Source organism: Otolemur garnettii, unplaced genomic scaffold (genome assembly GCF_000181295.1).
Source record: "Otolemur garnettii isolate 467f Iridium unplaced genomic scaffold, OtoGar3 scaffold00035, whole genome shotgun sequence".
NCBI lineage: Eukaryota > Metazoa > Chordata > Mammalia > Primates > Galagidae > Otolemur > Otolemur garnettii.
Genome location: NW_003852430.1, coordinates 13,639,417 through 13,662,856, shown reverse-complemented (window position 1 = coordinate 13,662,856; position 23,440 = coordinate 13,639,417). Strand labels below are relative to the sequence as shown.

The following is a 23,440-nucleotide window of genomic DNA, read 5'->3' as shown; positions in this document are numbered from 1 at the left end:
ACCTCCAACTCCTGGGCTTAGGCGATTCTTCTGCCTTAGCCTCCCAAGTAGCTGGGACTACAGGCACCCGCCATAACGCCCGGCTATTTTTTGTTGCAGTTTGGCCGGGGCTGGGTTTGAACCCGCCACCCTCGGTATATGGGGCCGGTGCCCTACTCACTGAGCCACAGGCGCCTCCCTGTTCCAAAGGTTTTAATGTTACTTTCATAGTAAATAAAAATTTTATCTTTTATTCTTATTCGGTCAGCCGCTGTGTATATCACAGTCCTCTTATTGGGCGTAGTGCTGGGCTCTGTCCTTATAGTTAACATTCATCTAAAAAGTTATTTGTTTTCACCAATAAAAATACCTTCCCTATTCTGTAAGGTATTACTTATAGCTTTTTGGTATCATTTCGCTTATATGTACCCGATAGACTTTGAATATTAACCTCTTGTTTTCAATTAAAAATAAACAGTAATTTAAAATTCTAACATTAGGTTGTCTCATCTTACAAACATGCATTTGTGCTTTAAATATATAGAACAGAGGTAGAGAGGGTGAAATGGCTGCTTCTAATCCGTGCTCAGCGTGTGTGACCAGCATCTGTGAGTGCTCTCTCTGTCTGGGGTCAGTGGTACAATTTCAACGTCCATTCATCCCTTCTGGGGAGTAGTTCTTTGCAGTTCCTCTTCTGACCTATCTAGCTTTTCTACCTTGTTAAATTTCATCACTGGAATTTGTTTCACAATCTTGGAGTCAACAAGCTTTCAAGGACTCCACTGCATGTCACTTACTGTTCGGCCAGGAATACCTATCCCCGGCGGGCCTGTGTCACCTGGGGAGCCGTGAACACCTGGCAGACCTCTTTCTCCCTGCGGAACGAAATGCTTCTGTTAGTGCAAGGCTTAAGACACACGGATGTTTTTTTTCCTGATAATATGCTGTTAATGATTAATACTTTTAAAATTAGCTATAGTATGTTTACCTTTGGCCCACGTGGACCAGGTGCTCCAGGATTTCCATCTAATCCCTAAGGGAGAGAAAACAAAGATCAGTACAGCTTTTTTTGTAGCAGGCTTAAAACACCTTAGAGGTCATAGCTCAATAATAAGTTTCATTGCTCTTCACTGTAATACTCCTATAAACCTTTTTCCGCAGAAGAATAAGCAACAGGGAATATAAATACCAGAGTGTTAGAGATTGTGCATAGTTACTTTAAAATAACTGTTTTAATCTAAAACAGAGGCGTTTGACATGAAGAGCTATTATTGACTAACATAGAAATTTCAAAGGGGATGAGGGAAAAGGCACGTGAAACCAGGCAGAGTCGTGATTCAGATTGTCCAGGGACCCAGTTCTCTATGTTCTGGAAACCGTCTGGGTCTCAAGGACATTCTCTGTAAATGACAGCCTACGGTGATAGCTGCAGAGCCCCTGGAGGGGAAATTTCATGCAGTTTTTCTGTTTAAGATGGTGCCCTAGGAAGGTTTATGGTTTAAAAGCAGTCTACCTCACTGGAGTCCCTAGATCCCTAAAAAATCCAGCTTATCTCTCTCTCAACGTCACATGCAAAATGTTGTTTGTATGTGCATCTTTGTTCAGGAGCAAGTCCATTGGTTGCATGAAAATTGCAAAGAATCTAAAGAATAAGATGAGTATTTTTTTTTATAGACCTAAACTTAATCCGACACTTAATGATTTGAGACTGGGCACCCAGAGGTAGTGAATAATTAACTTAAAAAATACATTAGTGAAAGGGCTGGGACTTACTGGTTCCCCTGGCAGGCTCTTCCCTGGAGGACCAGCCTCACCTTTTGGACCTGGAAGCCCCGGAGGGCCGATGATCCCACCTGGATCTCCCTGAGGAAAACAAGGTGAGACTCTTACTTTGTTTTCAGGTTCACTGAGGGAAGTGGGGAGGGAGCAGTTTCCATGGTCCAAGTTGTTACCATAGCCAGTCAATTTCATTCGCTCGCTCATTCATGCCCCAATACTTATTGAGTGCTGTATTCTGGCCAGGCCCTGTTCTGGTTATCTTAAATGCAGTTTGATTTTGTAGTAAGTTATGTTACAATGAGTTTAGCCATATCATGAACTATATGCATGTGTATACATGTATGCACAAAAGGGCATATCTATTCATAACGATCTCTAGAGAATCTTTACATTTTCCTTAAGTCATTCCTCAATAACGGTTTAATGTTAATAAACTATTTTTACACAGACACCAGGAGGCAACTCTGAAATATTACAAGACTTCTGAGATCTGGGCTAGAGTTGGTAGCTGAGTTTGAAACAGACTTTCCGAGTCCTGACCTGACCATGTTCATCTCTGTGTCAGTTCATTTTGTCACAAGGCATTTCTGTGTCCAGAACCAGGGCTGCACAATGCCCCACTCCAGGGAGGGCCATCCACACTGCGGGCTGTGTGAACGTCTCAGATCCACACACAACCTCAGAAGTCCTTCACTCTTCTCAGGCTGTTACCATCCTGGGTCTCTTCCTCCGACCTACTTAACATACAAGGTCAACACAACATAACTGTACCTTTTCTCCTTTAATGCCTTGTTTTCCTGGGATACCATGTTCTCCCGGCAATCCCTGGAAATTGGGAATTAATGGGAAAGAACAATTATCACATCTCATTATGATAATGTTTCTATCCATGAATCTTGGTCAAGAGAACAGAATTTTAACATAGGGATAATTGATTTTGGCCTCTTAGACAGTGAAAAAATTAGTGAAAATATGTGGCTTGTTGTTCCAAGTGCAGCCACCTGGATGTAACGGGAAAGAAACTAAAGGTGAATCGGACTCAATGTCTCACCCACATCATTGAGAAAGGATGGTGGCCGCTGGCATCAAATCATGACTTAGGGCAATAGGATAACTAAGAAAAATATGTTTTGACTACATATGTTTTGAAAACAGTAGCTCTTTCCTTTTTTATTTTGTTCCTTTTTCTCAGTATTTGAGCTTCTTGTGGCTCCACCTGGGCCACTAGGATTTTCCCCCTTTTCATCGGATCTCTACATGAGGCTCAGTTGTAGTGGTCCAGGAACTGACCTGGGGGGGGGTGTGTTGAAAAGCTTGGCTCTATAAACTGGATGTTCAAAGCACCAGAAGATGCATGCTGACCAGTGGAGCCCTGGAGGCTCAGGCCGTGAACATGAAGAACAAAGTAAGAGGTCTGGGGCTGCTCCTGGGGCATGAAGAAGGGACAGATTCTAGAACAGCGGTTCTCAACCTGTGGGCTGTGACTGATAGGAACCGTATTAAAGGGTCACGGCATCAGGAAGGTTGAGAACCACTGTTCTAGAAGCTGCCTGGAAAAAACTCTCATTGTGGTCAGATAGGGATCAGTCTCTAAGAAGTTATGGCCAAAGATTTCTCTCCCTTTGCTCAAGTGTGAATTTATGGAGACCTCTCACCTCCCCAGTTGTGGAAGGCTAGGGAGGTTGTCCAGAGGACAGAAAGCTGAGCTGGATAATGGATAGAAAAGTGCATTTAGAGGGTATGAGAGTGTGTGTGTGAGAAGGAGAGTGTACTGTGAGTCCACTGAAAATAAGGCTGTAATGCAGACTCTGGGTTGTTTTGGAAGGCTCTCACTAGAAAACAACAGAAGCTTTGGAAGTGTCTCCTTTAGACAGTTATTGGAACCAAAAGCCACACATCCTGGAACTGCTTGCTTTCTCTCTTGGTTTTCCTTACTGGACGTCTCCCATCCCCTCCACTGCTAGCACACCCCTGATAAGCATGTCCAAAGTGATAATTTAGTTAACTACACTTCCAAAGCCAAGTTAGGCTAATGATACTTAAAAGGATCTCACATGAATTTGTGAAGGGAACAGTCTACCCAATAACCCCTGACCTGAGGTGTTATTAGCTTTAGTGGTAGACACGACCCCTGTCTTAATGTGGCATAACTCAGTCACTTGATAGTTGTTGACATTCTTTAAAACATGTCTTTTTCTTAATTTCATTTAAAAATATCAAAGGTATTATTATACAGGCTCAGGGCCCACAGAATAGTGATTATGATGCCAGCCACATACACTAAGGCTGGTAGGTTTGAACCCAGCCTGGGCCAGCTAAACAACAATGACAATTGCAATAGAAAAATAGCCAGGTATTGTGGCGGGCGCCTGTAGTCCCAGCTACTTGGGAGGCTGAGGCAAGATAATCGTTTAAGCCCAAGAGTTTGAGGTTGCTGTGAGCTGTGATGCCATAGCACTCTACCACAGGTGACACAGTGAGACTCTGTCCCAAAAAAAAAAAAAAAGATATTATACATACGACATCTCCTGGTGGTCCTCTGGGGCCCATGGAGCCTGCAGGTCCTTGCTGACCCTAAAATAAAAGGTGACATGTACTTTTTAAAAACTTTGATAAAGAAATAAATTATACCTGAATATCTGTAAAACATGGTGTAGCCTTTATCTTTAGAAGGATGAACTTCCACCATCCATATTGCTCTGTATTGACACTTGAATGTGCTTTGGGCTTACCAAGATAGTTTCTGGATGTTTTTACTTAATGGATCTGTTCTCCACAGCAGGTGGTGACAGGATACCTTGCCTCACCCACAGGCCAGCAGCACACTACATTAATCTCTCCTGCACTTCCCCAAAGCTACTCTTTCTTAGGGAACTCCTGTAGAATCTCACGTGGGAAACTCAAGCATCTCAGGGTTGAATAATTGAGCTTAGAAACTGAATTTTGAATCCTGTTCCTTTTAAGAATATAGCTCAGGATCATAAATTTAGTTCGCATTGTTTACTTTTAAAGCTTTTAGGGATGCTATTGTGAATATGCTCTGAAAAAGAATTTAAAAATCCTCTTGTGAACCAAAAGGCCCAGTGACTGTGTGTGTAATAAATGTGGCCAATGGGGGAAATCACCATGGTAACAGGATAAAGTCCTTAAGAACATTTGTGAAGAAAGTGGATTGTTTTGCACAAAATGACAATAATTCCCAAATTATTGCCTAATTGATCTCAGTTATTTCTTCTATACCTTTAGTCCTGGGCTTCCTGTAAAGCCAGGGGGACCAGGGTCTCCAGGTTCACCCTAAACACATGGATGAAAAGTTAAATGTTACTTTAGTTTTCATCATCTCAGCAAGATTAGAGATGCAATTGAAGAATGCCAGATTACCTTTGTTCCTTGAGAGCCTATCATCCCAGGTTCTCCCTGTAAATAAAAGAATCACTACGTGGGTAATACTTAAATTCAGATAGAGATGGAAATCTCTGATGCTTTAACTCAACTTATGCAAGTTAATGTAGAATAGAGGGGAAAATTATGGAAGAGGTAATGAAATCAAGGAAGGTTTGTTCTAAAACATGACAAAATGCTTATTGCCAATACATAAATAGTAATTTATTCTTTCTTCTTTATAATAGCTTTTCCCTCTCAATGTCACTTTTGACATTGTGCGAATATTCTATTAGCAATCAATGCATTCTCTACATAGCTGACATCATTATAATTTGCCACTAACTATTACATGTCCTAGAGAATTAAAATTTTAGAGGAGAAATAGGAGAGAATAGAATTTAAGGTAATATGCTAACTGGTCAAGAGCAAGACCCCATCTTTACAAAAAATAGAAAAATTGGCTCAGCACTTGTGGCTCAAGTGGCTAAGGTGCCAGCCATATACACCTAAGGTGGCAGGTTTGAATCCAGCCTGGGCCCACCAAACAACAATGATGGCTGCAACCAAAAAATAGCCAGGCATTGTGGTGGGCACCTGTAGTCCCAGCTACTTGGGAGGCAGAGGCAGGAGACTTGCTTGAGCCCAGGAGTTGGAGGTTGCTGTGAGCTGTGATGCCACAGTACTCTACCCAGGGGGACAGCTTGAGGCTCTATCTCAAAAAAAAAAAAAAAAAAAAGAAAAGAAAAGAAAAATTAGCCAGGCGTGGAGGTGCCTGCCTGCAGGCCCAGCTACTTGGGAGGCTGAGGCAGGAGAATTGCCTAAGCCCAGCAGTTGGAGGCTGCAGTGAGCTGTGATGATGACATTGTCCTCCAGCCTGGGTGACACAGTGAGACCCTATCTTAAAAAAAAAAAAAAGAATTTAAGGTAATACATATTGGTAATTCGTTATCAGGTACATGTACTTAATGAAAAAAACCCCCAGAAAATATAGGGTTATACAATATGGGACAATACTGGCTATAATTAATTTGCTTTTCTTTTCTATGACTTATTAGTCTGATAATTCCAATCTGTGCCATTAACAGGATTTTTGGGTAAAAACTATACCTTTTACTTTAATTTTGTATTTTAGATATCCTATGTGGATGTCCTTTCTAACATGTATACTGAACCCTGCTAGTAATTGGGTACAGGAAATACATAAAATCCAAACCACATGTTAAAGTATCCTCTCATGGTAACACTTAACAAGGTTTAAAATTTCTCATTTATCAAAATTAAAGAATAAAAGATCACAGAGGAAAAATTAAAATGCCCACAGAGCGTATTTAATCAAATGCATCAGACACCAAAGTAAACCTATCAGAAGTCAGCAGGAAAGAATCAGTGCAGCAGAAAACCCAAGATGCTGATGTAACATCTACTTACTCGATCTCCCTTTTCACCTTTTGTAAAAGGTTCCCCCTGGAAAATGGGTAGAAAGCAAAATCAATCATAAACACTTTTAGAAATAAACTCTCCAAATCTGGGTGTGGATAAATCCTGCAGGCCAAACTCAGACCTCCATGGCAAACAGGCCTCTCAAATGATCCGGAACATCACGCAGTCCGCCTCGGCCCCTTAACGGAGGCATATGAGGATTATTCTTAACGCTCCTTTCTATTCCCAAATGAACAGCGAGTTAATCATTCTAATACTATGTAGAGAATCCCTTTGGAATCCTGCCCAAGTCCAAGGCTTTCTATTGCCTGTTTCACACAGTGGTTCTCAACCTTCCTACTGTTGTGGCCCTTTAATACAGTTCCTCATGTTGTGCTGACCCCCAACCGTAAAGTCATTTTGGTTGCTACTTCATAACGGTGATTTTGCTACTGTTATGAATTGTAATGTAAATATCTGACATGCAGGATGTATTTTCATTGTTATAAAGGGGTTGTGACCCACAGGTTGAGAACTGCTGAATAGAAGATGGTCAAACATACCTGTGATGGGAGTCGGACTGGGTGTGATGGCAAGAGGTGTTACATGGAAAAACAATCATTTGGGTTCTTCCACTTGGTTAATTGTATGCTCAAATGTAGAAAATCATTATTTTTGAGATACTTTTTAAATTTTAATGAGCATGGTCTGAAGGAGTTAATGACTAGGTAACTAACAGTGCTGTACAAGTATGTGGAATTGATAGAGGTTCTTGTTGGGCTTGGTAGGAAGATCCTGGGGGAGACGAGCTTTGAGCGGCTACCTCGGCTACCTCCTATTAACCAACACTCTCGTAATTGTCACTGTGTTACTATTACCATAAGCCAGGCTTGCTACAGACAGACAGAAAGACACAGACAGACGTGCCCGCCTATCTGCACACACAGGCTTCATTGTCCAAGTTTCTGACCTTGAAGTCACATACACATGAGTTCATTTCAACACTGCGAAAACTATTGTTGTTCCATTGTAAGGATGAGGAAAAAAACTCCAGAAGCCCCAGTAACTCTTGAGTTGTCACGGCCCCTTCCATTTTCCTAAGGTAGCACTCATCCTGCTCTATGTTTCGTGTATCTCTTGGCTATCCCAACTCTTGAGTGTGGGCATATAAGTCATCTCGACTATAACAGCATCTCTGGTGTCTCACATAGACCTCCCCATTGCTGGTACCTCATCAATGTTTCTTAGAGAATTTAAAATCATGCAGAAAACAGCAACAGTGAACACTGAATTCTTACCATGTATCAAGTGTGGTTCTGATCACTTTACAGAGATACACTGATGTAGTTGAGCCTCACGTGTTGTTGGTAACTCACTCACAGATGAGGAGACTGGAGCGCAGGGAAGCTGTATAGTTGCCTTAGGTTCAGCCTGACCTCAGTTCCAGGCTTTGCTTATTTAGTCTGTCTGATTTGCTTTACACTTTGATTTATTTATTATTTGAACTGAGTGGATTGATAGAGGTTCTTGATAAGATGGAAACCATAAATTAATTTTTTCTTTTGCATATATAAGTCTTGAGAAGGTGTGGGGACACTTAGGATAGATATTGCCACTCTCAAAAGTCCTCTTAGGGACCACTATTCTCTGGAATAAATCACTCACGAGGGAGATAAATAACTTAGAGCCTGGGCTGTCGCCCTCATGTCCTCTGTCTTCGGGGCTCATCTTTTCCTCTGGGTTTCTCAGCTGCACTGCAATTCTGCGGGGCCGCATAGCTAGAATGGCAATGTGAGTGGAAGTGACAAGCTGGACTTGCAGGCTGAGACTGTGGAAAGCCCGTTTATAGATCTGCGGTCCCACTTCCCCTGCAGTGGTGACCGAGACGGTTGTGCATACCAGAGGGCATAGCTATATGATGGTAATCAGCCTGGCAACTGGGGACAGTGTGGAGCGGAACACCCACCTTCCCCAATGAACCTCACAGAGTTCAGCATGAGAGAACCTTTTTTGTGATAAGCTGCAGAAATTTCAGGGTAATTTTTACTTCACATAACAGCCTATTCTGAATACAGATGGCTGCCCATATCTGCAGGTTCTGCGTCTGCAGATTCAACCTCCCCAGGATCAAAAATATATGACAAAGAGGGACAATTCAATGATAACAAAATACAATTTAAACAAAACAACAGTATAACAGCTATTTCCATAGTGGTTAGCCTTGATAGGCTCCTGCACATTGTACTGGGTATTCTAAGTAATCTAGAGACGATTTAAAGTGCACAGGAGGTTATGTGTAGAAGATATGCAAATATTATACCATTATTATACAAGGGACTTGAGCGTCTGTGAGTTTGATTATCTGCAAGGGTCCTGGAACCAATTCCCCATGAATATGGAAGGACAGTTGTGTGCCCCAAATCTATGCAACAACTCAGTCCTCTACTATTGGTTAAATGTCTGTACACTAGATCAGGGCTTTATTTATATTGTTGCTTTTCAGTTTTAGTTCTTAAAAAAAACCTCTCTCTTAAGATAGATGATGATGCTAGTGGGATAGGCGAGCCAGCCACATTCTTCTATCACTGGGCACTTCTGTTTATGTCGCACCGCTCATGTCACTGCTCGTTCAGAGCCACTCTGAGGCTTGAAAGCCACCTTGGCTAAAGTAATTGGTTATTAAAAAACCAAACCAATCCAGATAAAACCAACCAGGAGTCAGTTTCTAGAGACTCGATAGTGAGCCCCAGCTGGCATAGCTTATACTTCCTTGAAGATTGGATTTATAGTTTTTCGTCATAACATGGTCAACCAAAGTACGTGCATTTGGGGTTGACTTAAAAAAATACTTTAATCCAATTTTTCGGATAGTCTTTGTCTACTCCGCGGGGCTAAAATACTTACGGGTTCTCCTTTTTGTCCTTTAGGACCAACAGACCCTGGAAATCCTGGCAGTCCAGTTTCACCCTTTCAAGGAAAAGCCGGAGAGGAGGTTGGTTAGAGGGTCCTGTTGTGACTGTCACTGCCGACTGAGCCCTGCTCTGCCCTCCTCCTGCACGTGGGGTTTCCCCATTAGCACCGAGAGACACCCTTGAGTTCTGAATCTCGTTAGGCTTTATACATAATCACGTGTTTGTCAACACTTCACAATGCTTTTATGCCTTTGAGAAATCCAATATTTCACTGTGATGTTTAACATTCGTGTGAAACAAAGTGAATTATTTTTCAAGGAAAGAACATCGAGAGAAGAAAAAAATTATAATTTTGTTCTGGTATACCAAAAAAATATAAATTTGGGGGGATCCCAAAGACATCAGATTATTTAACTGACACAATAATCTGTTTCATTTCAGACACTTCTTTCTTTCTTGGGGTGCGAGGAGTTAGTCGTTATAGGAAGAAGAATGAGTCTGCCAGCTAGTTCCAGCACTTAAATTGCTGCTCAGACATTCGGCTGTAGACAAAGAAGGTATTCTTGTAGATGTGCTGACAGCAGCAGCTTAGAAATATCTAAGAAGTCCTCATCAAAAAATCTTGAAGAGGGATTTGTATGTGACATATAAAAAGTATATTTTCAGAAAATACCACTTGTGAGGTAATACTTGTGGGAAGGACTCAGATCACTAATCAGACTTCAGAGCAGGCCCAGCCTCGAGCCTTCTTTTAGTGTTTACCAAGATTCTCGAATAACCACATAATTCTTAAAAGCAGCCCCCCAAAGATACACAATGCTGAGGTTTTTCTCCACCCTCAAGAGTATTTTTTCAAAATGTTTGCCATTATATTTCTGGATATAAATCTTTCTTGCCCATCTGCCCATTTTTTTAACTTTGAAATAATACATGCAGAAAACATGGACTATACCAAATCTTCGTGTACCAGGCACCCAAAATGAAAGAAATAAAAATAATTCCAGTCAAAGAAGAACTCCCCTCTGTTATTCTCTACTCCCGTCCCAGTGGGAGCCATTCTCATGAATTCAGTTTTTATCTTTCAGTGCTTAGTTTTATACTTTGGCTGCATATGCAGAATCATAAACAAGATAGTATTTTGAACATTTTAAAGCTTATTCTATAAAGAGTTTTATTTTGTGTATAACATTCTGTGACCTTTTTTTTTTTCACTTGATACTGTTTTGAATATCCATCCCTAGGGGTGCGTGTGATCCAGTTCATTCGTTGTAACTGCTGGGTAACATTCCAGGTACTGCTGTGCCAGGCCCAGCCCAGTCCCACTGCTGGGCGCTTGGGTTGCATCTGGCTCCTCTCCATTATAAATGGGGCTGCAATGAATATCTCCAATCCTGCCCCCTTGTGTGGATGTGCCTGTCTGTTTAGTTTGAAGCCTCAAACAGCAGTCTACCCACAAGTGCTTCAAGTACAAACTCACTGCAGTCCTCAAATCTTTGGCTTATTTCTCCAAATCTAGAAATTTTGCATAATGGATAGACAAGATCATGTTTTTATTACTCAGTCTTCTAGATTTGTGGAATAAGTTTGGTAAAATTAAATCTTGATTTTATTAAAATTTTAACATTTCATGAACTATCGTAAAATAGGTATTTGGTCTTCGTCCCAGCTTCCTGGTGTACAATTTCTAAAATCCGTGGAGTCTCCAAAGTAAGGCGTCCTTCTGTGGACACGTTACTGGGGCTGTGAGCCCTCCGGTAGCTTCAGGATGAGGTTGGTCAAAAAAAAAAAAAAAAAGACCCAGGTTAGATTAGACTTTTCAGCCCCAGCCCCTGACCTCAAGAGAGGATAGAAGGGCAGGAGGGTAAGTTGGTCCCCAATGACAAATGATTTTATCAATCATGCTTACAAGACAAAGCTTCCATAAAACCCCAAAGGGCTGGGTTTTGGAAAGGTTCCAGATAGTGGAGCACATGGAGGTTCCAGGGGCGTGGTTCACCCAGAGAGGGGATGCAAGCCCCACCCGCCTTCCTCTCTGCACCTGCCCTGTGCATGCCCTCATCTGTGTCTTTTGTAATATCCTTTGTAGTAAACTGGTATATCTGTTTCCCTGAACTCTGTGAGCTGCTGTAACAAATTAGTCAAAGTCAAGGGGGGGAGGGTTTGTGGAATCTCTAACTTACAGCTGGTTGTCAGAAGTATAAGTAAAACAACTTGAAGCTTGTGCTACGCATTTGAAGTGGAGGGCAGGCATGTGGGCCTGAGCCATCAACCTATGGGACCTGATGCTACCTCCAGGTAGATAGTTTCAGGATGGAACTGAACGAGAGGATGCCCAGCTAGTGTCTGCTGCTGAGCTGATTGCTTGGTGTGTGAAAATTCCCATGCATTTGGTCACAGATGTATTGTGTGTTGTGAGGGTAGATAGCAGGAAAACTGTTTCCTGCTCACCTCAGGGCTAACTTTGTATACAATCAGGCTTTCAGCCAGCACAATTAAGGCTCCTTGGGAGAGCCAGGGAACCAAATGGGTAAGAAGCCCACTTGCAGGGTGGTTTGTATGCAAATTCTAGAGCGGTGTTTCACAAAGTTCTGTCATCTGTGTGCCCAGTGCATAATTTCTGCTATGTCCACATAACACAGTATTCCTAGCTTTTAAAAAAATTCTCAAACCTTAATCACATTCTAATTTTAAACATTTAGCCAGACATGGTGACAGGCACCTGTAATCCCAGCTACTTAGGAGACTGAAACAAAAGGATTAGTGGAGCCCAGGAGTTTGAGACCAGCCTGGGCAGCACAGAGAGACCACCCCACACAAGAAAGTTAAATATTTAATATAATCTATAAAGTATATCCATGAAATTTAAAATTTAGTGTGCTGAATATTTGGTCCCCCCCAATACAGAGTAAAATGCATAAACATTGTTTTTCCCAGCATCTGATCATCTTGTATATGATCAGTCTTGTACTTGCCATACTGTAGAAGCCACTTTCCCCTACAGATAGTAAATGATATTCAAAGTGAGGAGAGGGAAAAGTTGGTGAAGACATTTAAAGGTCCAATCTTTGCTAGTTTGGCAGAGGAAATGATCAAATTGGCCTCTATAAGCATCCCATCCAGTGGGGCCTAAAGTCTGCGCTGCATAAATGATAGGGAAAAATACTCCTGGCAATTAGACACAGCTAAGAAACTAAAAGTAGAATGCAGGGACGGGATCTAGGAATGCTTATAGAAGTCTTTCCGATATCAGGAGCAGAGGGAAGGAGAATGCACACAGAGGGGGGAAAGACTGATTATATTCATAGCTGCTATATAGTTGAATATAGACTGATTTGTAAACAGGTCTCCATTAAAATATAGAAGGAGGACCCAAGGAAGGTTGTAGTCCATCTCCCTGGGTGGTCCTTGGGTGACACTGAGCTGGGAGGAAATCTTAGGGACCTCTTCCTTCATATAAAATTCTGCAAACAAAAGTATTTTATACCTGAATCTCAGACACATAGGGTGTTGGGTTTTTAATATTTAAAATGGATGTTCAGTGATTTATTACTGTGGATATGAGTTGAAAGACAAGTGATTAATTTACTGAGCATCAGGAAAACTGTCCTTCAGTTTGACACTGTCAATGCTGTTTGAAAGGCCTGGTGCACTGAGATTCCATCTTTCCCCCCGAAGGTCTGCCCTAGAAAACATCTGCTATTTTCTCGAAAGTCCTTAGATATTCTGCTACCCAGCTCCACTGTCTTTATTAAGCAGCACATCGTCTCAAGCAACTTGAAAATACATTATCCCTTTACCATAGCCCCTTGGTCCCAGGAGAGCTACAGAGGAGCGGTCGTCCCTGTTTCAATATTGGTAGACTGGACAGTGGGTGGTTCCATTGCTATTGACTGCGTACAGCCAGTCATGTTCCTCAGTAGTGGTCCCTGCATCTCAGCGTTCCCAACACTGGCCGTGGCTGGTGAACAGGAGTGATTTGTGTGCATGTTGCAGTGCTGTCCACACTTGTCCTAGAGCGTCATCGTGATGTTGGGCTCCAAATGGCAGGCTGTTTCTGTAATTCTATGTTGCCACTCAGTGCATTGAGAAGTAGCGTATTATACAGCAATTACAAATCATTTATGTGTTTAATTATACTCTTGGTTAAATCTTTTGTTCTACAACACAAATTGAGTCCCTTCTCTGTCCAAATTATGGTGGGAGATGCAAAGATGAGCAAGACCAGGTGCTAAGAATGGTCACAACGAATGCTCAACAGAGCTGTGGAGCCCTTGTAAGAGGAAAGAAAGTTTCAGGTGGGTGAGTGCAAAGGTCAAGGCTGTAGGGAGGCTGAATATGTGTCAGGTGTTGCGACTGTTAATGAGTAAATTCACCTCATTTGGTTTAAATCGTCTCATCACCTCTTTGTGTAGATACAATTATGCCCATTGTATAGGTGGGAAAACTGAGGCTTAGTGAAATGAAGTGACTTTCCCAAGGTGACCTCGCTGATAATGGCACACTCAACTTTTTGTCCTAACACACACGCTGTTTCCACCACTCTGTTGTCCTCAACCCTGAATGCCTGTTAGAATTACCTGAAAGACTGGCCCCCAGATCAGAGTCTCTATGGGAAATAGGCCCAAGAATTTTCTAAAAGCTCTCCAGGTAATTCCGATGTGCAGGCAGAACTAATGGGGTCTACCCCAGCGCAAGCAGAGGTCTGTGAGAGCAGCTTGAAGGAGCTTTACATTTTCACCATGGTGATCCACGAACAATGTTACAGGTTTAACAGTGAATGTACTGATTTGGCCAGGTATAGGTAGAGTTGATTTTGCTCTTTATCAACTGCTATGCTTATGTTGTTAAGTTTACTTTATGGAAGAGTCTCTCCCTGTTGATTATAATTAAAAAGAATGCTTTCATATGTAGGTTTAGATCAGGTACTGAAGTTTTCCTTGTAGACTCTTCCAGACTATTTCTTAGAGGGAGGGGAGGGAACAGCAATACCACTGGATTTTTCTAATTCCACTTAAGATTCTGAAGCAATTAGAAAAGATTTTGAGCAATAAAAAAAAGGTCCTTAGAGTTTGAAATACACCTGTTTTGCAGAATCAAATTTCTCATCAGTGAGGTCTTAAGAATTCCTAAGTAACATGTGTTTCCTAATGAACAGAGCAAAACAGAAGCCAGCTGTTTGCTTCAAGAAATGAATCATCATTTAAATGCCTTCAAAGTGTCACGTCTCTCTTTTTTGCTCAGCTGTCCTGTGTGACAAGTTTTGTGGCTTTTTTTTTTTGGTCTTTTTTTTTTTTCTCCTTAGCCTGCATGTGTCCACTAGTAATTTCTTAAAATGTAAAGTGTTTGCTCTGGTGGCGTATGGTGTCTGGAAGCTATTGGATTACAAGAAAGAACGCTAAAATACTAGCAGGAAAATACAAGACACATAAATGACTTATCATTGCTGTACAGTAAATTTTTGGATGTCTTTCTCAGAAAGTCAAGATTTTATTTATTTATTTTGCAGAAAATTTCATTGCCGATCATCAATGTATAAGAAGCTCTTTGTTTGAGAGTATCTTTTAGCTGTATTTTCTGGTGACAGATGTACGATATTTTGAATGGATCCCTTGTGCTGATTTATAAGCCACAGACGTCATATTTTCTTGGATTCATTCCAAAATATCCTGCTGTCAATCAAGAGAAATTTTATGGGGTGTGTGAATGAAGGTAGCATTCCCAGGCCACATTCTTTTAGAGTATTTTCAAAACTACTCATCTCTGTCTGTAGATTTAATGAGTGTTGGGGTTTTCCCCCTGACGACATTCACACTGACATTCATTCTGGTTTTTTTGAGTTGGCAAGCGAATCTGTCATCTTCACAGCTAATACATGTATAATTAAACCTGTGAATGGTGACAATGAGAATGCAAAGGAAATGGATCAGGTGTTTTAATGTTAAAACTTCAGAAATAATTATTTGGTTGAACCACTACTGTACATTATAAACGCCCACCAAAAAGGTGGTGTGGGTTTGTGTTTCGAAATTTAAGAAGACCCCAAATAGTGAGCCCCAGGCATTTTGCCAAAGGGCTTCACTGAAGGGTCTTCAGATTGTTTTTGCTGCCTTCAGGATTCATGAAAGACATTCTAATAATAAAGCAAATCTGCATCCTCACCTCATTTCCCTTATCCCAGCTATGTCCTCTGGGGTGTTCCTCCCTTCCTTGCAGCCAACTGCAGCTCAGCAGCCCTCTCGGGGTGGGGGCAGGGAGCTGCCTCCGCAGTGGATTCCAACACTGCTGCCTGGGCAGGGCGGGTGGGTCTCCCGCCTACTACTGCAGGCTGCTCAGCCTCCTGGGGCAGGACCCACCTGCCTGCTGCAGGGGACTGGCCCTGACCTGTGCACGTGTAAGTCAGTCTAAAATGCTGCAGCCTGTTATTCACTTTGTCACTCTGATTACCTTGTCTCCTTTCAGGCCACCAGCTCTGTGTTCACCATTAGCCTAAGTAAAAATAAATAAAAATGCACATAAAAAGGTCTGCTCATCTTAAATGTATTCAATCTTCAACAACGTCAGTAGTCAGGCGTCAGAACTATCCAGCAGCTTTTCGTGGAGACTGGGTCCCTCTGCATCTATCTTGGTCTCTCTCGCCTTCTGTTAAGTACTGTGTTTGGACGTGGCAAGAGGGGAATATGTGGTACATAGTCCATGAAATAACTGCACCTGTGGTGCCCCCGCTGTCTGTGTGACTCCCCAGGAGATCACTTACGGAGAAACATCACACCTCTGGGGACACGCTGTCCCTGCTCCACATCCCCACTGGGCAGCCTCAGTTGGCCTCTCTCCCCATCTAAGCATCCCCCCTTGTTAGTCTCACACCACCATGTTGGACTCTGCTTTCCCTGAGCAAATGATTTTTCCTCTAAATAAGTTGAAACGATATGAGTTAATCAGGGCGCTACTTCAAATTCCTGCCACTCTAGCTACAACCCCCTGTACGTGGACTCCTGGCTGCAGTAGCTGAACTGTCCCTCCGTGAGCTCTCTGACTCCCACGCCCCCAGCCTGCTTAGGGGGTTTTCCTTGTTAATGTTACCCTTCGCCATTACGGGAAATTGGCCGATCTGGAAAAGTCAAGCACAATGTAGCTGAAATTGGCCAATTTCTTTAACAGCGCTCCTTCTCGCTGCCTGCCTGCCTGCCTATGTATTCCACCTTCTTCAAACTTAACCCAAACAAAACACGCAGTTGCCTGGGCACACTTTTCCCTCAAGCTGCTCTCTCTTTCCTCTCCTATTTTCTCAAAAGGGCAGCTAGTGCTTTCTGCGTCCACTGACCAAGACGGGCTGAAAGTTCCCCTCAGCTGGAACAAACTGCAGACAGCTTCTTTCCTGACTCCAGGCCCTGACCTCCCTTTGCTTGAGTCACTTGCTTTAGAAAAACCCATCTTTGTAAATTCTTCCTCTACCCCTTTGAGATGCAAATCTTTTTAAAGCCTCCCTCTTGTTAGTTTTATAAAGCAGAGATATCTTTCTCTAGGACCTGGAAGCCAACCCTTTAAAATGTAAATCAAGAAAGGAAAGGCCTCTACCTCCCAGCCCCTATGGGAGGGTAGGAGCCTAACTTCAGCTCTACCCAATGGTAAATGTCCCTCATGTCACAAAGATACAAGAAAGTTTACTTTTCCTTTGAGTGAAGCCAATTAGCAAACACAGACAGGTTGTGCTCCCCTTTCACTTCTGTCCTTGCCTCTCCGGCCCTTAGTTCCAGCGGAGCTGAGCTCAGAATGAGTCTGATCTCTCTCTCCTCCTTACTGGAACAGTCTTTGCCATAATGTCTTCCTTGCTTGTTTAACATTGTCAGGTGCACTTTTTGCTGTGACCTCACATCTTCATCTTCCATGTGCTTCTAAGCTCATGGCGACTTGGCCCTGGCCCCAGGCACTCCACTGACGTGGCTCTCTGATATTATTAATGACAGCTTTGTGGCTTAGTCTAACGGACTCTTCATTAATTGATCTCTTGGCCACACTGCCATTCTTGGCCTTTCCAATACCCCCCCCCTCTTGGTTTCTTCCTCGCTCTCCGACCTCGCTCCTTCCTCCCTCATCTTACTGTTAAAGGCTGGCTTCCTCGGGCTTTGTCCAGCTTTTCTTCCTTTGTGACTCAACACTTTCCCCGGCACTCTTATCCACCCTCTGGCTCAGGTAATATTTATACCCAGACAGGAGAATTTGTCTATCCAGCATATGCCTCCCCTCTGAGGTTTAGATCCATACATTTTATTTTCTACTTGATCTATTCCTTTGTAAATTCTACAGGCAATTCCTATTCATTCAAAACTGAACGAAGAAAAAACCCCAACAAATACACATTTGAGAGCAAAAGATATGAGAGTTCCATCCTACTGTTAACATTGTTTAGTTCAGAAGTGAGAGAATGATAATTTCTTCCTAATGTATCTCTTCAGTTTATCTTGTTAAAATCAGCAGCAAGGCCATTTTACAATTGAAAAATATCAATGGAAGAAAGAAAACGTGAATGTCTCCTTCCCCATTCAGAGAACTAACTCTTCACCCTTCAGTCTGGGGATCACTCTGAACACCAGCCTCCTCCTCTGTCCTCATGGGAGATCTGTCTTCCAGTCTGGCTGACTCAGTCCTCCCGAATCTCCTCTCCCTGCGCTGCTGCCTTCAGCCCAGGCAGGCTACCATCATGTCTTGCCAGGATTACTGCAGGGGCTCCCTAACTGGTCTTCTATCTATTCATATGGCTCAGTCTTTCTCCTTGGACACATATATTCTTTACACTAGCTCAGAGATACCTTTAAGAGACATTCTGACCTCCATTCTTCAAAACCTTAACAAACCACCAAACTGCCCCACAGACCAGACTCATTTCCCTGTCCATCATCATCTTGGCCACTCTCCCCCTCCAAAGTTCCAGTCATAATTGTCTTCTCTCAACTCCTTAAATCAGCCAAGATCCTTCCCATCTAATCCCCCATATCACCACTCTGTGCACTCACATCTTGTCTGGCCAGCAACTAGTTATTCCTATGGTCTCAACTATTCTAAAATGCTGTCGATGGAAGTCTCCCCCATGTATGCCAGAAATGTTCCCTTCTCATTCCTTCCACTGGACATTGCATGTTTCCATCGTAATATTAAGATTTTTATTTTTATGTTTGTTATAAAAACAGTTTGTATTTCTTGCACTAAAATTTAAGCTCTGTAATGACCTGGATTTGAATCCGCCATGATGAGCAGTCAGCAAATCCTTGTTGAGTGAACAAGCCAATAATTCTAGTTCATGTACTTTCCCCATTAATATTGCTTTTCTGATTAAAAATATATGTGTTAATAAAAAAACTAAAATGTATAGAAACATTTAAACAACAAAAATTTTCAGAACTACCCATTCAGATCATCATGACCATATTTTGATATTTTGAATGTGCTCTCCATGTTATGAGTGCTGCTCCAATAAAAAATAAGTAGCTTATAAAAGATGTTATTATTGGTCTTGTGATATTCTCTCATTTTTTAAAATTAAATGTGTTCCATGATATCTAAATTGAAAATAAAAATTGTGTATACAAAAATCCTGAGTTATAAACTGTTAAACAGTATTTGAAAATGAAGTACGAAATTAAGACACACACATATGTAAGGAATGACTGATTGCAAAATGGTACGTTGCTTGAATGCAATCTGAACAGAAACACAAATTTTTGAGGTTTTCTGAAATCACTAGTCACGTTGGCAATGGTGTCAACCAGAGTGTACAGAATGTCACATCTCTCCTTGACTGTGTTTACACCTGGACATTTTGGGGCAAGCTAGCACATGCTTTAGTCCCTGATCTGGCTTGCTCAGAAATGGCCTGTCTTGGGAGACTGTAGGCTCCTGGACGGCAGAGCAGAGAAGTACCTAAATTCCCTCTGGTGGGAGCAAATTCTAGTGAGACCCAAGTCCCCCTCAACAACTCACGCTGTTCTAGCTGTTTTTTCTATCAACACATGTTATTGTTCTAAAATCTTGGTATTCTGGTGTTTTTCACATCTAGAAAAACAAGAGGGCCAGGAACTGCCTATGGGAGGGCCATCTGTTTGCTTCATTCAGTGAACTAGTTCAGGAAATCCATCTCATCAGGGCCCCTCGGTGACCCTGGTACTGGGAGGGAATTATTTTGGGTCAATAATAACCCAAGGGGTTAATCTTGGGTTTAATCTGAGGCAGATTTAAACTTGAAATTCTGTAGCATTTAGTTACGGACATGTGAGAATCTCCTCCTTACTTTCTTTCAGTAAATGGCACCAGAAAATGATCTGGCACTACAGAAATAATAAAAGACACCATTTTTGCGTTTCTGGAACTATAGTTCTGTCTCCGATGCAATTCAAATTTTAACAGGTTAGTTTGTGCCTTGGTGCCATGTTAAGAATTCTTGTAACCCTTCCAAATAAATGTAATAGTTGTACAGTTTTGAGTGTGTTTATTAAAAATGCATATAGTGATATGTCCTGGTTGTGCTGTGAGGGTGCTAATCTGCTAACCCATCTCAAGAACTTTGAGAGGTCAGCTCTTACCCTTATTTTTTCTGTGAGAAGTGGTAAATGAAACATTGGGTTCTATGATCAGGCAAGCGAAAAGACTCCAGCTACTACTCTACTTGTCTGGGAAAGGGTATTCTCTGGGAAAATGGAATGTTCCTGGACATGTATGAACAGGAGATGGAAATTCTTAGGTCCCCCAAAATAAATGTCAACAAACCCATAGTGTAATTAATAAAAGAAACCAAGCACATGAATTCCCTCCCAGGCCATGGGTCATTAAGAATCCCCCAGTTCAGCCCTAGGGGAAAGTGCTATAACAAGAATCCCCCAGTTCAGCCCTTGGGGAAAGTGCTATAACATCCTGGGCATGAGAGGACAGAAAATTCCCCTCATGCATTGAATTGTGTATCCCCAGGCTCCTTCCTATATTGAAGTCCTAACCCCCAGTATTTGAGAATGTGAACTCATTTGGCAGCAGAGCCATGGCAGTTATGGTAGGGTAGGCTCCTAATTCAACAGGATTGTGTCCTTAGACCAGTGTTCTTCAACCTTTTTATCTCACGGCACACTTGAACCTATAGTTAAACTTCTGAAGCATACTTAAATTATGTTGATTAAAAAAAGAGAGTAGAAAAATAATATATTTACTGTGTTTTGAACGTCTTTTGAAAATACTTTAATTAATGATCTTTAAAAATTTTCACACACACATATGATCATGTCATGGCACACCAGCGTGCCATGGTATACCTTTTGAAAATCACTACCTTATACATAGGGAATGTGACCCAGGGACACGCATGGAGAGAGACCACCATGGGAAGATGGCCAAGGAGAGAGCTTGGAACACACCCCTCCCTAGTACCTTTGGAGAGAGATGACCCTGCCCACACCTTCATCCTGACTTCCAACCTGCAGAAGTGTGAGACCTGATGCATTCCTGCCGTCTGCACTTAGTCTGTGACACTTTCTTGTGGCAACCATAGCAAGTTAAACCCATATGTGGCTGAAGAAGGCTGTGCTCACTTCAGGGTTTAAGTCCTAAGGCTGGCTCAAAGTCCAGCTTCTCAGCTACTTGCAAAACAGCCAAACCAAACCAACCAACCAACCACACAATTCACCAGCCTCAAGCGTAGTAGGCCATGAAAGGGAGGACCCAGGTGAATTTTGGAGCTCTCTATAATCAAACCAAGATCTAAAACTCCAGGTGTCTGTGCCTAAGTTCACAATGTTGCCCAGAGCCAGTGGATCCTGGGGCATGTGGGCGAGAGAGGGGTTTAATTCACTGCTTGGAAAGAAGTTGAATATTTGATTTTGGATAAGGGGTTTCTGTCCTTTCCGGTCTGCAGATATTAAAGTGAAGTTATGATTTAATACATAAAAGGAAATAATAGATTATTTTGCCAGCAAATTGGTTTTTGTGGATCAACAATTTGGAGAAATGAACACTAGAGCTGCTTGCTGGGAGGCACAGCATCAATCTCCAGCAGCTAAGACCAGTGTGCTGATAGAAGATAATGCAACTGTGTGTTTTTACCCTGGGTTTTAAAGAACAGTATCAAATGTAAAATTCACAAGTACTTGGCCTCCATAGATAACATTCTGTTGTTTTTTATCCCCCCTCATCTAGAGTGTAGTAAGGGACTGTGGATTTCTGATGGCTTTAGAAGTTGACAGAGCCTATCAAATTTTTATTAAAACCCCCAGAGCTGGAAACGGTGAAGAGCCATTTGCTGGATCCCAGGCAGATTTTCCTTAAGGGGAAGAGTCCGCTCAGCACGGCTGCTTCTTTGCAAACAACCTTGCAGGATGGGGGCAGCTGTTTTGCAAGTTACCTCCGAGATGGAGAGGGAAATGTATCTTTTATCCTTTGTGTCTGCAAGTGGGTTTGCAAAAATACACAGAAACACACATGCAGATTTTCTAACCTCAGTGTTTAGTCTACCTCTCGATTCCTCAATTTTTTATTTCTTCCTCACTTCCTTCTTAATGTGTGCTGTGAGGGGAGATGGTTTCTTAGGCCCGAGCCTCTCTCTCTGGGTGAAATAAAGAAAATTGTAGGGGAAAAGATCGATGCCTGCCCGGGAGCTCAAGGGCAAGTAAGGATCCCAGGGTTGAGAGAATGGGCCCTTGTGGTCTGGAATGGGGAGGGGAAGGATATGAGTATTCTGCCCCCTCATCCTTCCACGGGCAGCTGCTTCAGCAGAATCCAGGCTGCGTGACCATGGGAGCTGCTATGAGTTGAAGGGCTGAGGTCCAGGGCTCCAGCACTGACATCACATAAATCAATGCCAATTTAGAAGGGAAGATTATTTTAACCTTGGAGTGTCACTTTATATGTCTCAATACATGGTCCATTATTTAAACTCTGGGAAAGTTTCACTCCGGCCCCTCTTCTCTCTGCTTGTCTGCTACAGCCAGACCATCAGGCATGCAACAAATTGCAAAAGGAAAGAGCCTCGGCATCAAAAACAGATGGGGGTGGGTGGTGGGTGGTGGGGACAGTGCCAAGTGAAAACACGCATCTCGCTCATCATAGCACATCGGCCTTTTCCTTTGCGAAGCTGAGGGTGAGGAGGAGGTGATTACAAGACAGAAACATCGGTCAGTGTGGGTACTGGGGAATTGGGGAGGTGGCTCTCACCTCCTCCATCCATCCTGGTGGGACCTCCGTGTAAAAGCTCTAAGCAATCTCAGAAGGAAGGAGAATAAAGTATTTTGCAAGTTATCTTCCACTAATGGTTTTAGTGCATCATTTGGGATAAAAGCTGCCATCTCTCTCTTTTATCCAGTCTTGCTTCAACTCTGAAGTCTCATTTAGAACACATGTGGAGTAAAGGCCTGTGAGCTTCCGGTCTGTCATGGCAACGACGGTAGCTGGATCTCTTTCAGGTGAGTTAACAGCTGGGTTCAAAGCATTGGATTTCTATTAGCAAGACTCTCCACTTGGCTGAGCTGGTTGGCCCCCATTATTTTTTTCTTTTTAAAAATATAACCTTAAAGTTTAACAACTTCCATTCTCAACTTTAGACTCTAGAATATGAATGCTCCATAGATCTTCATTTACGGAAAAACGGACTCATCAGCAAGATAAACTATATATACAAGTAGTGTTGGGAGACCTGAAGATGTGAGCTGTGTAAGTTTTGCAAAGATAGCAAATACTTAAGGAGCTGAGTAGCAACTTGGTAAATTTTATACCAAGGGCAATAGTAATATAGCATGTTACTTAAGTTTTTCTAGCTGACACTGTGACATCCAAACCAGCTTGCTCTCATTATTCGAAGCATTTTTGATAAATCCTATTTTATATTTGGTAACAGTAGGTGTCATTACAGCTGCCATTACATCAATTAAACGTACATATAGTTCAGCTGACTTTTTTTTTCTACTTGTGTTAAACCTAATTTTTTTTTTTTTTTTTTT

At 42.2% G+C, this 23,440-nt stretch overlaps 1 protein-coding gene across 1 annotated transcript in view; it reads right to left on the bottom strand.

Annotated features, from left to right (window-relative positions):
- COL19A1 (collagen type XIX alpha 1 chain) overlaps positions 1–23,440 on the bottom strand; it is a 306,466-nt gene that overhangs the window by 64,232 nt on the left and 218,794 nt on the right. Inside the window, exons 17-26 of the mRNA XM_003789676.1 lie at positions 15,918–15,959; positions 9,466–9,528; positions 6,571–6,606; positions 5,140–5,175; positions 4,999–5,052; positions 4,279–4,332; positions 2,530–2,583; positions 1,753–1,842; positions 968–1,012; positions 777–854 (exon numbers count right to left, since the gene is read on the bottom strand). Coding sequence (XP_003789724.1) covers positions 777–854; positions 968–1,012; positions 1,753–1,842; positions 2,530–2,583; positions 4,279–4,332; positions 4,999–5,052; positions 5,140–5,175; positions 6,571–6,606; positions 9,466–9,528; positions 15,918–15,959 — 552 coding nt within the window. The remainder of the gene's footprint in view (positions 1–776; positions 855–967; positions 1,013–1,752; positions 1,843–2,529; positions 2,584–4,278; positions 4,333–4,998; positions 5,053–5,139; positions 5,176–6,570; positions 6,607–9,465; positions 9,529–15,917; positions 15,960–23,440) is intronic.